General features: G+C 44.7%; 1 protein-coding gene across 3 annotated transcripts in view; it reads right to left on the bottom strand.

The window, feature by feature from the left end:
* Positions 1–15,460, bottom strand: part of LOC144607631 (neurabin-2-like) — a 193,826-nt gene that overhangs the window by 27,230 nt on the left and 151,136 nt on the right. For all 3 annotated transcript variants that reach the window (XM_078424587.1, XM_078424588.1, XM_078424586.1), the window contains one exon: positions 8,593–8,728. In XM_078424587.1, the coding sequence (XP_078280713.1) occupies positions 8,593–8,728 (136 nt within the window). The remainder of the gene's footprint in view (positions 1–8,592; positions 8,729–15,460) is intronic.

Below are 15,460 nucleotides of genomic sequence, written 5' to 3'. Positions count from 1 at the left end.
CCACACCCTCTTGGAATAGTGAATGGGCTGCCAGAAACGAAGGATGTCACAGAGTAAATTGCCCCTTGTGTGTACGGAGTAGATGTGAAAGTGGAATAACAGAACTAGTGTGAATGGCTGATCGATGGTCAGCATGGACTTGGTGGGCCGAAGGGCCAATTTCCATGCTGTATTTTTCAGTCAGTCAATTAAGTCTTCCTCAGCCTCCTTTGTTCATCACCCAAGCTTATCCCATCCATCTCGAGTAAAACTTTCCAGTCTTTGTAAATCTCTTCTCCAAATGTAGCCGTTCGTAGTGTAACGTAACGTAGTGAACAGAATGGCAAGTAGTGCATAAACTAACCAACAACTAGTAAAAACACAAGCTCGCTACTCTTATATTCTTTACCTCAGCTCATGTCTTTCGTACAACTTTGCTGACCTGCCCTACATCTAAAGACACTCTGCTCCACCAACAGTTCCAGATGGATAGCCAATTCATGCCATTTCTGCTCTATATACTGCAGTGTGCTAGTTTTTAAATTGCCACTTTCATTACACACATCTTGTGCTTCAGTGAACAATGATGATGAATATCTCACCTGTTTTTCTATGGAGAATAGGAATAAAAAGCACCAACAATCCTGTTAAGGACTATTTCACACGCATCACATACTTATATTGCACGTTCTCATTTTGCTAAGCAGATGCTAAGCATTCGCTCGCACGATTCAGTGGCGCAGCGGTGGAGTTGCTGCCTTACAGCGCCAGAGACCCGGGTTCCATCCTGACTACGGGTGCTGTCTGAACGGAGTTTGTACGTTCTTCCCGTGACTGCAATGGTTTTTTCTGGGTGCTCTGGTTTCACACCCCAAAGATGTACAGGTTTGTAGGTTAATTGGCTTCGGTAAAATTGTAAATTGTCCCAAGTGTGTAAGATAGTGCTAATGTTCGGAATGACAGCTGGTCAGCCTGTATCTCTAAAGTCTAAAGATCTTTCATTTTCATCCATAACGTTTGCAAGTTCCTCTTGCAATATAACCAGCAGTAGTCTGGAGTTTGTTTTATTTTTATATATCCTCCTCTGTGAAACAGATGTGTACATTCCTAATAACAGATCAAAACTAAAAGCACATTTAGTCTTTCGAATCATTGATCTGAAACATTAAATCTGTTTCATTCTTTACTAACGTTGTCAGATCTCCAGAGAATTTCCAGCATTTTGCTTAATTCAACATGATATATTCCACCCAAGTGTACCAGGCCCCTGTTGCATGAAAGCGCAACCTTACTGACATGGATCATTTAATATTAATAAAAGACTATTCACTGATTGAAATGTCTTAAAATTATGAATTGATATCCCGGTTAGAATTCGATTTTCTTAAGTGCTATACTGTTTTACAACACCAACATGGTTTGGCTTTTTATTATTTTGGAAGATGCAATAACGTGATTCCTTTTAAAGAATCAAATAAATTTGACACTTGAACTGACTGTAAATTTAACAAGGGGATCACAACAGCCAATTACATTTGTAGTTACACGATGCCAGGAACTGGAACACCAACAAATTAAGGATAGCGGAGTCAGGGGGTATGGGGAGAAAGCAGGAACGGGGTACTGATTGAGAATGATCAGCCATGATCACATTGAATGGCGGTGCTGGCTCGAAGGGCCGAATGGCCTACTCCTGCACCTATTGTCTATAAATCTCCCGCTGATGTTAAAACAACAATTTGCATTTATGTAGCATCGTTAACTCTAATATTCCTGAATCCTCCATAAGATCCTCCTACAATGTTATGATTGATGAAACACAAGATGCCAAACCTGAGTATTATTAAGCAATGGTCTGGTGAAAGCATACACGAGAGGGACTTATTAGTTACTAATTGCAAGGGCTTGGTTTTAACTTAAGTAGATTCCTAAAGAGGTAGAGGGGTTTATGAAAAAAATTCAAAAGTTGCGGAGTTGCAGAGATTTAAATGAAAGGAAGGAGTGAAAGTAGTTGTGCAAATCACAAAAAGCTGGAGGCACTCAGCAGGTCAGGCAGCATCTGAGGAGGAAAATGGACAAGATTGCGTATCAGTTCCTCAGACTGATCGGAGGAGGGGGCAGAAAGCTGGAAAAGGGAGGAGCGGGTGGGGCAGAGCCGGGCAAGTGATAGGTGGAGACAGGCGAGGAGGGAGGGAGGAGGACGGGGGTAGGGGAGAGAGTGGCAGATGGATGGAGTAAGTGACACAGGCTAGAGCTGAAAAGGAGACAAAAGGATGTCAGATAAGGTAAGGTGGAGTAAACGTACAGCTAGAGGGAGGGATATGGATGGAATGGGAAGGGGGAGGTGAAAGAGGGGGATAGAAAAGGTTTTGATATAAAGGTCTGGAATTGGGGGAGAGGGAGTGTTTGGAAGATGGCAAGGCTAATGGAGGTACTGGAGCATGGAAGACTGAACTGCAGGATATGCATTTCAAAGTCGGGGCAGTGTTGGAGGCCATATCATTGGGTATTTTTAAAGCAGAGATTGACAGTTTCTTGATTAACAAGGGTGTCAAACATTACGGGGAGAAGGCAGGAGAATGGGTTCAGAGGGAAAGATAGAACAGCCAAGATGGTTTTACTGAATAGACTCGATGGGTGAAATAGCCTAATTCTGCTCTGACGACTTATCAACATGTTTGTCAACAATTTTGGCAGCGTTGAGCTGGAGGCATGGCTTAACCAGGCTGGGGGAGGGAGAGGGCTTGCTTTTAAGGAAGGCCTGTGTCGCTTCGTCCTGTTTCACAAATCACATTGTTGCAACGGGTAACTGTAGAGGAAGCCACGGCTGTGTTGAACCCAATCCAAACCTGACTGAGCATTGTGAGTGCTGAGGAATGTTCCTCACCTCACCACCAGGTGTCGATAAAAGCTCCCTATCGATGAATGTACACCACATCTCACAGACAACTCTGTTCTATCTCTCAAATACTTGGAAGTAAAGGAAATGGGGACATTGAATATCACAGCAGGTGTCAAAGAAAAACACACATCAGTCAAAATCACAACTTGCTGCCTGTCTTTGCCTTGCCTTGGTCATGTTAAGTACCTGGTTGTCAGAATAGCTTCACATCTTTCATTTATCCTCAACTGTGCTGAGGCCAGGCTTCAGGACTCGGACACCTCCTCGGATCTACGCCTTTACCATCATCCCACGAACAAACGACAGGACAACATCTCCCAGACCATCACAAGTTCATCTCCCCACCACAGCTTCCACCATTATAGCTCAATTATCCTGCATTCCTTGATTCTTTCTCCTTCCCAAAATCCACAAACCAACTAGTCTGAAGATGGGTCCCCGCCCAAAACGTTGCCTGCCTATTCCTTCCACCGGTACTACCTGACCCAGTGTTTCACCAGTACATTGCATTTTGCTCAAGATTCCAGCATCTGCAGTTCCAGCATTTGTATCTCCATTTTTGCACAGTGCTGGAGTTACTGCCTTACAGCACCAGAGACTGAATTCAATCATGACTACGGGTTCTGACTGTACGGAGTTTGCACGTTCTGTGCACGTCCCTGTGACTATGTGGGTTTTCTCCAGGTGCTCCGGTTTCCTCCCATATTCCAAAAACGTGCAGGTTTGTAGGTCAATTGGCTTCTGTAAATTGTCCCTATTGTGCAGGATAGAACTAGTGTACGGGTCAACACGGACTCGATGGGCCAAAGGGCCAATTTCCACACCACGTTTAAACTAAACTAATTTTCATTGATCATCACTCTCCACAGGACAGAGGTACATCCTCGATAGTTTTTATTGCTCTCTGTTACTGATTAGCATGTAGGAACAACACTTACCACTTCTCCACAAGAATCCACAGGCCAGACTAATCACTTCCTGATTAAGAACCTGCTAGGAAATTTGACCACAATCCTCAAAACTGACAATGTTATGGACGTGACAAATGCTGGGAAGTAAAATCAAATGTATGATCTTCTGCATGCTGGGTAACACTTCACTGCAGAGGGGAAAAGTCTTGCACCTGTGTGAAACTTGTTGGAACTTCCTCCCCACCTACAAACTTGGAAGGTTGGAGGTGAGTCATTCTCCATATGGTTGTGAAGAAAGGTTAAACTCTGCAGAACAAGCATGAGAGGAGGAAGCAGTGTCCGAAACTGGAACGGGGAAACTTTTTTACTAGAGTTTGTTCCAAACTAGTAAAGTAGAGCTTTACTCTGACCCACATTTTTCGTGACCTAGTAGTGTCTGATGCACAATCACACTGCATCTTAAAATAGCAATTCAATTGTGTTCTGCTCCTTGGACTGCTTTAAAGCAACTTACAGACTTAAAGCATGATTTCTTCACTAGAACCGCCCTGACAAAGACATGATAATTTGCTGTTTATCCACAGATGTTCAGTAAACACATTGTTAACGGGACGCCACAGTGGTACAGCTGGTAGAGCTGCTGCCTCACAGCACCAGAGAGCCAGGCTCAACCCTGGTCTTGGGTGCTGTCTGTGTAGAGCTTGCACGTTCTCCCTGTGACTGTGCGGGTATCCTCCGGGTGCTCTGGATTCCTCTCATCCCAAAGACGTGCGGGTTGATAGGTTAACTGGCCTCTGCAAATGGCTGCTAGTGTGTAGGTGAAATCTGATGAGGGAGGTGGGGGTTGATGTTCAGTGTAGGCTCGGTGAGCCAAAGGGCCTGCTTCCCTGCTGTATCTCTTAGACTCTAACTCTAATTTCTTTAAAGGAAACTCAAGGGTGAAATAAAGACTTCTGCAGCCAATTTAAGAGTCTTAATCCGACCTTTCACCGTCCGGCGCGGCCTGGAACGTGGCAACGACAACAGCCTGACCACGGGAGAAGACGGCAGGGGAAGGGAAAAGACATTCTGGCCTTCCATCACAGTGAGGAGGGGACTGGAGGAGATTCACTGTGATGGATGTTTCTTTCTTTTTTTGTGTTGGTTGGGGTTGTGTAATTTGCTTATTTTATTGCTTTAATTGTTGGACTGTGGGTGACCAAATTTCGTCCAAAAAACTTGTTTTTTGGATGACAAATAAAGATATCCTGAATCCTGAATCCTAATCGTTGCTTGAGATAAAAGACTTTCTAAGCTTGATACGCTGCTGTTGTCCACCTGATTTTCTGCAGTTCCAGGGTGGTTAGTGGGACCACTCACCTGCCCATTGAGATATTTCATCACGTGTCTTCACCAAGAAGAACATCTGCATCCAATGAAGCCAAACCCTTCTGGCAGGTAACCCATTCAATCCCATTTTCCCATGGGCTTCTACTTTCTTATGTTTATACAGTTTCACCGGGTAATTCTCCAACAAACATCTGCAGATGCCTCGTAAAAAGGACTGGCTGCATCATGACCTGACACAGCAATTCCAACGCACCCAAGAATGTATGAGGCTGTCCAGAGTGGTGGACTCAGCCTACCAACCATTGAAAGCATCTACATCAGACACAGCTTCAAGAAGGTGGCGTCTATCATCAAGGATCCCTACAATGTCCCTTCTCACTTTTACCATCAGGGCAGAGCTACAGAAGCCTGAAGTCCCACTTCACCAGGTTTAGTGACAGCTAGTTTCCTACACTATCAGGTTCTTTAACTGACCTGCACAACCCAAATCCTACTTTGGCAACAGAACACTGAGGACCACCTCTGGAATTACCATGCATTTGCTCTCTAAATGTGATTTGCACTAATCTCTCGCTTTTGCACATTCTTTTTCTTTACACGGTCCAGCAGGATTTGTGAGTAACTTGCAAATAATAATGTATCATTTAGATTTCTGTGCGTTCCTTGAGTCTATGTGCCTATGGTGCTGCTGCAAGCAAGATTTTCATTGCACTTGTATTCCATCATAATTGTGCATATGACTGTAAATTTGATTTGACTTCTTGGAGGCAAACCATTTTTGGGGAAAGGATGTTGCACTGTGTAAAATGATGCGTTTTAATCATTCTGGCCATTTTCATCAGGTGCCTGGACGGGAGATGGTCTTGTCTTGCTGTCCCAGGAGAGCAAATACTGGCCAAAGCCCAGGTGCGATTTCCCCTCCCTTCTTCTCAAGGAAGGCTCATGATGCAAGTCGAATTCCTGGTAGAACCCATCAAAACGGCTCTAATTGGGCTCATGCCAGGACATCTAATGCGGCCACATGCATAATCTTTTCAATTGCATCATTTACTTCGTGGGCTTTCCATCACAATGGAAAAACTTGGCCTTTCCGATCGACAGGAAAATAAATGCAAGAAAGCAGTTGAGCAAAGCAAGGCAATAGGGCCCTCACACCATGCACAGGGCTCAAATCCAAAAGCACTCCATTGTGACAAACCTTCACCAATGCACGACAGTTGCTATTATTGTTATTGCTGTTGAGGGAACTGCTCTCTGCACTGTTCACATTGTGTGAAAATAGTTCATAATCCTACAGATCAGAACAGAAAACTCAATTAAGTTCAACGACATTATACAGCAGGTGGAAAAACACCAAAACTGTGGAACATATTGTCACACGAGGCATGACTTGGACTTTGATGCTCGGATGCTTTTCAGTCTTATTCTGCTTGGTCATTTGAGGGTTTGGAGCTTGCTAGTTAATAATCACTCCTCTCAATTATTCATTGATCTTTGCTTAGGATTCAAAAAACTGCAGACAATAAATCACATCAGAATTATTTTTTTTTAATGGGTAATGGAAGAGTAAGCAGGAAAGAGTGTAGAGAAGATTCACAAGGATAGTGCCAAGCTCAAGGGCCTGAGACATCGGAAGAGGTTGGGCAGGGTGGGACTTCATTCCGTACAACACAAAAGGCTGAAGGGTAATCTTATGAAGGTCACCAACATGAAGGAAATAGAGTGAATGTTATTCAGGAACGAGAGGGGGGCATAGGCTGAAGGACAAGTGTGAGGTGTTGCATTTTGGGAAGTCACATGCAAGTCTAAAATAAATGGCAGGAACTTTAAGCCCATTGATGTAGAGAGGGATTTTGGGATGTTGGTGCCAAACATGATGCCGTTAAATTAATCTCCAATGCCTGCACATCATTCATATTCCTCGATTCCCTGCCTATCTTAGATTATGCCTATCTAAAAGCCTTTTCAATACCTCTATTTCACCTGTTTCTACCACCACCCCTAGCAATACATTCCAGGCACCTGCCACTCACTGAGTACAAAATCTTGCCCGACATGTCTCCATTAAACTTTGCCCCTCTCACCTTAACACTATGCCATCTAGTCTTTGGTATATCCACCCTGTGAGAAATGTTCTGACTGCGTACCCTATCCATGCCTAACATAATTGTATATTCTTCTATCACATCTCCCCTCAACCTCCAATGCTCCAGAGACAATAATCCAAGCTTGTCCAACCTCTCCTTAAAGTTGATACCCTCTAATACAGGCAGCAGCAGTCTGGTAAATCTCCTGAACCCTCTCCAACACCTCAAGTAATGGGGCAACCAGAACTGCATGTAATGCTCAAAATGCAGCCAAATCAAAGTCCTATAAAACTGCAACATGACATACTCAGTGCCTAAATCTGTAAACATGAGGTCTGGCAGAAGGAGCCTTTTGATGGAGGATACTCAACTGCCACAAGGGGGCATGATTTTGGGGGACAATGTGTGAGTAGGCAGCATTAGGACGACATTTGCATCAGTATGTCTATCTGTGTCAAGCAAGTCTTGTTCTGTCCGTGCGAGGAAGACAGAAAGCTTTATTATGTCACTACATTGCACAGTGGAACCTCAGAGCAATAGAATTAGAACTGATAATAGAACACAGAGTACAGCACAGGAATGGGCCATTCTTTCCACAACATAATGCCAAGTTAAACTGATCTCATTTGCCCACACATGATCCATATCCCTCTGTTCCCTGCACTTCCACATGCCTTTCTAAAACCCTCCTAAATGCCTCTATTGTATCTGCCTCAACCACAACCACTGGCAATGTGTTCCACGCAAAGATACTAGAGGAACAAGATGGACCACTCCGTTCAAAATCGCCTATACTGAAGTGTAGTACGCAAAGGAGCCATTTTAATAGGCGAAACCCGTCGATCGCTATGCCTCGTGCAGTGTAATCAGTGTTGTGGGAGAACAATATGTGTGATAATACCATTAAAATACAGAATATATCTCATCTATCAACTCACAGATTTTTGTTATTTTTCTTTTAAAATGTTTTCGCAAGTTTCTGCCTACTAAAATGGTGCCATGACATACTACGGTTTTTAGGGTCGAGTGATCTATCTTGTTCCTCTAGTATTTTTGGTTCCAAGCGCCCACCACCCTCTATGTAAAAAACTTCTCCATTAAACCTTCCCCGTTTCATGTTATAGCTATGCCCTCTGGTGTTGGATATTTCTAGGTATTTCTAGAACCTAGGTAAAAGGTTCTGACTGTCTACCCTATCCATGCCTCTCATAATTTTATATACTTCTATCCAGTTTCCCCTCAACCTCCGACGATGATCTCCTTGTGCGAGGAAAACACATTTTCTCTCACCAAGAACCATTTCTGATGTGCTATCATTGCTGCAATGAAAGTAACAACATGGGAATTGTAACAGAGTGGGAATTATACACCTGATAAATCTTACCTCCTCCTCATCATCGACGTATTGGCCGTAATGTTGCTCCATCATCTCCCTCTGCCATCTCTCCTGTTCGAGGGTTTGACGTATAAGTTGAGCAACTTCACTGGTTTCTCCAGGCTTCTCCCGTCCGATCAGAAACCTGAAAGCAATGCCACAATTCGTAAATATATTTGGCCATAGCTAATTTACCGATTTTGCAAAGCTTGCTTTTTGTAGTCAATATCTTAAAGCAGATTTCAAAGCTACTGTCATTTGAGTAACTCTGCTCATGAGGGCAAATAGAACGTGGAATTGAGACACTAGAAACTGCAGATGCTAGAATCTTGAGCAAAACACAATGTACTAGGGAAAGTCAATGGGCCAGGCAGCATCTGTGGAAGGAAAGGACAGACAACGTCAGGTCGGGACCCTTCTACCAATTGATTGGAAGTATGAAGAATGGTCACAGCCTGAAACACTGTCTGGTTTATTTCCCTCTATAGATGCTGCCTGACCAGCTGAGTTCCTCCAGCACTTTGCGTTATAGAAACATAGAAAATAGGTGGAGTAGGGCATTCGGCTCTTTGAGCCAGCATCACCATTCAATATGATCATGGTTTATCATCCACAATCAGTACCCCGTTCCTTCTTTCTCCCCATATCCCTTGATTTTGTTAGCCCTCTCTTGAAAACACCCAGTGAATTGACCTCCAAGTTTTAAGGAGGGGTTCTGGATGAATAATGCTCCCAACTCACTTCTCCTTATCTGCAAGACGCCTGGCTGAATTCACATTCCAATTCTAACAGCGCTTTCCTCCCTCTTTACAAAGGAGATTTCTCGTGATATACGGTGACATACTGCGAGTATTGGCTTTAGTTTTTTAAACTGTACGGTACTTCCTGCTAAATCTTGCCTCCTCATCCCCAATGACCAAATACATTTTTTTCTCTGTCCTGTTTCTCTCAGAAGCCAATGCCAACTGTTTTTTCTATCTCTTTCAACAAGCTGTATGTGGAACTAATAAAATGATTTCCATCCTTTGAGTTCTATCATTGCATTTTAGTTTTTTTTTTGCACTACTCCAGATTGTTCTACAGGTTCTGCTGATGCTGGAATCTTGTGCAAAACACAATGTACTAGGGAAACTCAGCCAGTCAGGCAGCATCTGTGGAAGGAACGGATGCTATGAGCTTCATGTGAAGAAGAAATTTCATTGAACCCTATTATATATATGACAATAAACTAATCTGAACCTGAATTTGAGCTTAGTCGTCTTGTTATGTTCCATCGAGCTAGAAGATTAAAAGCAGGAGGAAGCCACTTGACCTCTCGAACCTGATCCATCACTAAAATCACAGTTGACCCCCTACCTATTTCTCTAGGAAAATAACTGCAGGTGCTGGTACAAACCGAAGGCATCACAAAATGCTGGAGTAACTCAGCGGGTCAGGCAGCATCTCAGGAGAGAAGGAATGGATGACGTTTCGGGTCGAGACCCTTCTTCAGACTGATGTCAGGGGAGGGGGGCGGAACAAAGATAGGATGTAGTAGGAGACAGGAAGACAGTGGAATAACTGGAAAGGGGGAGGGGAAAGAGGGGGACAGAGGAACTATCTGAAGGTAGAGAAATCAATTTTCATACCACTGGGATGTAAGCTGCCCAAGCGAAATATGAGATACTGTTCCTCCAATTTGCGGTGGGCCTCACTATGACAATGGAGGAGGCCCAGGACAGAAAGGTCAGACTGGGAGTGGGAGGGGGAGTTGAAATGCTGAGCCACCGGGAGATCAGGTTCTTACTCTCTTTCCATAATTCTCTTAAGGTCCTTCTCTTATGATTCTCAAGTTTTGCTGAGGCTGGTTAAGAACCATTTTCTTGGCTGTGTGCCCCAATGTATGGTCAGCCTTGTCTTTCTGTATATGAAATGGCCAGCTCCCATCCTCAATAAAATGCCTCCTTTTGGCAGAGCAAGCCGTTCCAAATGACAAAGGATTTTTAATGCTGTCCGTTAAAACTCATCCCATTGACATTTCCCTGACAAAGCCCAGATCTTAAATCATTATGATTGCTCCAACAATTCATCTAAAAATGAAAGGAAATGATAATAGGGTTAATGGATTTGCACGAACTGACCTTGCAGACGTGTAAAGGACAAAAACTGGGTTAACTGGCTCCAGTAACACTGCAAGTAAACTTACTCGAATATGTTTCACATCACATTCCCAGGTTCTGACAAAAGCAAAATACTGTAAATCTGAAGCAGAATCAAATAATCAGTCATTCAGTGTGGAAACAGGCCCTTCGGCCCAACTTGCACATGCGATCAACATGTCCCACCTACACTAGTCCCACCTGCATGTGTTGGGCCCAAATCCCTCTAAACCTTTCCTATCGATGTACCTGTCCAAATGTTGCTTAAACATGTGATAGTACCTGCCTCAATTACCTCCACCAGCAGCTCGTTTCATATACGTACCACCCTTTGTGTAAAAAGATTGCTCCTCAGGTTCCTATTACATCTTTCCCCCCTCTCCTTATCCTCTGATTTTTGATTCCCCTACTCTGGGTAAAAGACTGTGTCTTTACCTTATCTACACCTCTCATGATCTTATACACCTCTATATGACCACCCCTCATGCTCGTGTGCACCAAGCTAGAGTCCCAGCTTGCTCAACCACTCCCTGTAGCTCTGGCCCTCAAGTCCTGGTATCACCCTTGTAGATCTTCTCTGCACCCTTTCCAGCTTAACAACATCTTTCCTGTAACAGGGTGGCCAGCACTAAGCACGATACTTTAAATGTGGCTTCGCCAATGTAAAAATAGAAACGAATTAAAATAGAAAAAAGAGAGAAATGATTGAGCAGCATCCACAGTGAGAGAACGTAATCAATAGGAGCAAAGAGGTCCTTCTACAGTTGTACCGGGCCCTGGTGAGACCGCACCTGGAGTACTGTGTGCAGTTTTGGTCTCCAAATTTGAGGAAGGATATTCTTGCTATGGAGGGCGTGCAGCGTAGGTTCACTAGGTTAATTCCCGGAATGACGGGACTGTCGTATGTTGAAAGGCTGGAGCGATTGGGCTTGTATACACTGGAATTTAGAAGGATGAGGGGGGATCTTATTGAAACATATAAGATAATTAGGGGATTGGACACATTAGAGGCAGGAAACATGTTCCCAATGTTGGGGGAGTCCAGAACAAGGGGCCACAGTTTAAGAATAAGGGGTAGGCCATTTAGAACGGAGAGGAGGAAGAACTTTTTCAGTCAGAGAGTGGTGAAGGTGTGGAATTCTCTGCCTCAGAAGGCAGTGGAGGCCAGTTCGTTGGATGCTTTCAAGAGAGAGCTGGATAGAGCTCTTAAGGATAGCGGAGTGAGGGGGTATGGAGAGAAGGCAGGAACGGGGTACTGATTGAGAGTGATCAGCCATGATCGCATTGAATGGCGGTGCTGGCTCGAAGGGCTGAATGGCCTACTCCTGCACCTATTGTCTATTGTCTATAATATTTAAGATCAATGATAAACAAAAGATTACTGACATGGAACAAACATTCAGGTTCTCTCTTTGCAAATGCCACCTGACCTGCTGAGAATTTTCATAATTGCTTTAAATTATGCAAACACCATCCAACTCACTGTTCCTTTCTTCCAAAATGGTCAGCCTTTGGAACATAGACAAGTACCTCATAGGAACAGGCCCTTTGGCCAGACCTTCCAACATGGTGTTCAACAGCAAATCACAACGGTCCATGTCCCCCCCACCTCTCCCCACTCCACCCCCACCCCTCCCCCCCTTTCCCCCCACCTCCACTCCCCCCTCCCCTCCTCCCTCCCTCCCCCCCACTCCCCCGCCCCCTTCCCCGTCCCCCTCCCGTCCCCCACCTCCCCTCCCCCCTCCCCAACCCCCATCCCATCTCAACATCAACGGGCCTCACGCTACGCGGTGAGGCCAGGCCAGGCCAGGCGAGCGGTGGGGCGAGGCATGTGTTTCGCGGAAAAATGTGAGGCAAAATCGGAATGGCGGAAATGAAATAAGAAAGAGGAAACTTTCTGCCAAATTCGGAAGGGTTGGGAGCTCTGTTTGGCCCACTGTGTCAGTGCTGAACATGATGCTAAGATGAACTAATCTCATCTACTTGCAAGTGATTCATGTCCTTTAATATCCATGTGCCTGGCTAAAAGCATCTTAAAGACCACTATCGTATCTGCCTCCAACACTACCCCTTGACAATGCATTCCAGTCACCCAACGCCATGATCTGATGATTGCCCTGGATAGCTCCTTGGAAAATTTGCCTCTCTTACCTTAAATCTAAGCCCTCTAGTCTTTGACATTTCCGTCATCTTTCTTGGCCATTTCCATTCTTTCTACCCCCACAAGTGACGTTAGTTCAATAACTGATTATAGTCATGTGTACCATTCATGTTCATAAAATAAACTGTTGGAACTGGAGTAAACTCAACAGGTCAAGCAGCTTCCGTGGAAGCAAAAGGGATGTGTCAACATTTTGAGTTGAGACCCTGCACCAGTCCTGATGCACAGACCCAACTTAACACGTCAACACGTGTTTTTTGCCTCTCCAGGTGCTGCTTGTTTCACTGAAATCTTCCAATCTTTTTTATCCCAGATTCCGGATTCTGCAGATCCTTGTTTCTCTGATGCTAATCTTTCCTTCAACTTTGGTTTAAAAACAATTCTTACCAAGCGTCTTTTCGCAACAACGGCTTTCATCCATATTAGAAACCAACAATACAAAAGTACGAACACTGAATTCTCCAATTTTAAGAAACAATCCATGTTTGCGTTCACTCTTTCCTGTAGCCCAACTCCGACCTCTAACCCTGTTGCACACCCATTTCTCCCATCTTCCTGTCACTCCTCTCCCCCTCCCTTCCACCTATATCCCTCCCTCTGGCTCCATATTTCACTCCTCTTCCCTCCTTACCTGACACCCATTGTCTCCTTTTCATCTCTTGCCTTGTCACTTATTCCACCCGCCCACCAATCAACCCCCCCTCACCAGTATCCACCTGTCATTTGTTGAGACAAGGGAACTTCAAATGCTGGTTTGCACAAAAGAATTTGCTTTATCCTGCCTCTCTTCTGCACCAATTTCTATCCCCCCCCTCCCCCGACAATCAGTCCGAAGAAGTGGCCTGACCTGAAACTTCAGCTATCCATGTTCTCCTGAGATGCTGCTGGCCGGCTCGCTGAGTTACTTTGTGTCCCCCTATTGCTTGCCAGGCTTTATCCAGTCCCCACCTCTTTTCCAGCTTTCTACCCCCTACTACAACCAGTCTGAAGAAGGGTCCTGACCCGAAATGTCGCCCGTCTGCTCCTTGCACAGATGCTGCCTGAGCCGCTGAGTTACTCCAGCACTTTGTGCTTCAGCCGCGATTCCAGCATCTGCAGTTCCGCCTGTCTCCTTGGAAACCAGGCATCTTGCGATACTGCCTGGGGCCTCAGAGCTTGTTTGAAGAAGCACTGATTGGAACTTTTATGTTCTACTCTACCATCTGGTCAGCCAGCAGGAACTGGTGGGCTGCTGAATAACATCTCTGCTGGGGTCGGAACTCAGAGAAAAAAGAAAAAACAATTTCAGAAGCAAAAGGCAAGTCTGAGGCATTTCCTTCGTGGAAGCTCGAGCACTGAACACTATTTTCTTGATCGAAACGTTGGTAAACAAAGTGAACGGTCAATGAACTCACAGCTAAGCAGATGCTTGGCCTTAAATATCCCAGAGACAGAGTACCCATTATCTCGTCCCAAATGGTTTTAACTGATTTCGCGGAGATTAAATCCACAACAGCGTTGCTGTGATCAGAATTTGTCTGCAGAAATGTAATGGGATTTTCACAATGAATCAGACGTCACAGCAGGACTGAACACAAGAACATCCAGTGTACTTGTTTAATTTTTGTTTGGTTGCAAATACAGCATGGAAACAGGCCCTTCGGCCCATCCAGTCCACGCTGACCATCAGTTCACACTAGTTCTAAGTTATCCTACTTTTTGCATCCATTCCCCACCCACTAGGAGAAATTTTTAGAGTGCCAATTAATCTACAAACCCGCAAGTCTTTGGGATGTGGGTGGAGACTGGAGCAGCCAAAGAAAACCCACGAGAACATGCAATCTCCACGCAGACAGCACCCAAGAGCAGGATCAAACCAGGGTCTCCGGTGCTGTGAGGAACTGCTCCCAGCTGCTGCAAAGTTTTCAGATTCTCCAGAAATAACCACTCATTTTTCATCCTTATTCAATTGCACAATGGTAGCCAAGATTAGGATTCATTAGTGTTTCTAACTGCAGTTGCAAAGTGGTGGGAAGCCACCATTTTGTAGTGATACAGTCTCTCTGGTGAAGATATTCAGGAAGTTGAACATTGTTAAAGCTGCACTCAATTTTTGACACCTTTTTGCACAGCCCTGAATTGCAATTCGAATTGCTCTGGGAGTCAGGAGGCAAGTCACAGACTGCAGAGTACCCAGCATCCGACTGTTGTAAAACACAAACTGCTGGAGGAACTCAGCGGGTCAGGCAGCATCGGTTCTGTTGATTCCCTCCACACATCCTACCTGACCCACTTAATTCCTCAGCACTTTGTGTCTTGCTCAAGATTCCAGCATCTGCAATTCCTTGTGCCCCCTTCTGACTTTTGCCTGGAGCCACAGTACGAATGCAACTGGTTCAGCAAAGCCTTCAGCGATCTGCACGATATTGACAGCTGGTGACTTGACGATAAGTGATCTTGTCAAAAGGAAGTGGTTAACCTCTTGGTCAAAGATGGTCAATGCCTCGTATTTGTGTGGGACTGTACAGCTTGCTACGTATCTATCCAAGCCGGAAAGTTATGTATATCATGCTGCAATTGGACTCTTCACCCGAGGGGC

This window comes from Rhinoraja longicauda, chromosome 29 (genome assembly GCF_053455715.1).
Source record: "Rhinoraja longicauda isolate Sanriku21f chromosome 29, sRhiLon1.1, whole genome shotgun sequence".
NCBI classification, from domain to species: domain Eukaryota; kingdom Metazoa; phylum Chordata; class Chondrichthyes; order Rajiformes; family Arhynchobatidae; genus Rhinoraja; species Rhinoraja longicauda.
This window is presented reverse-complemented; position numbering and strand designations above follow the sequence as displayed.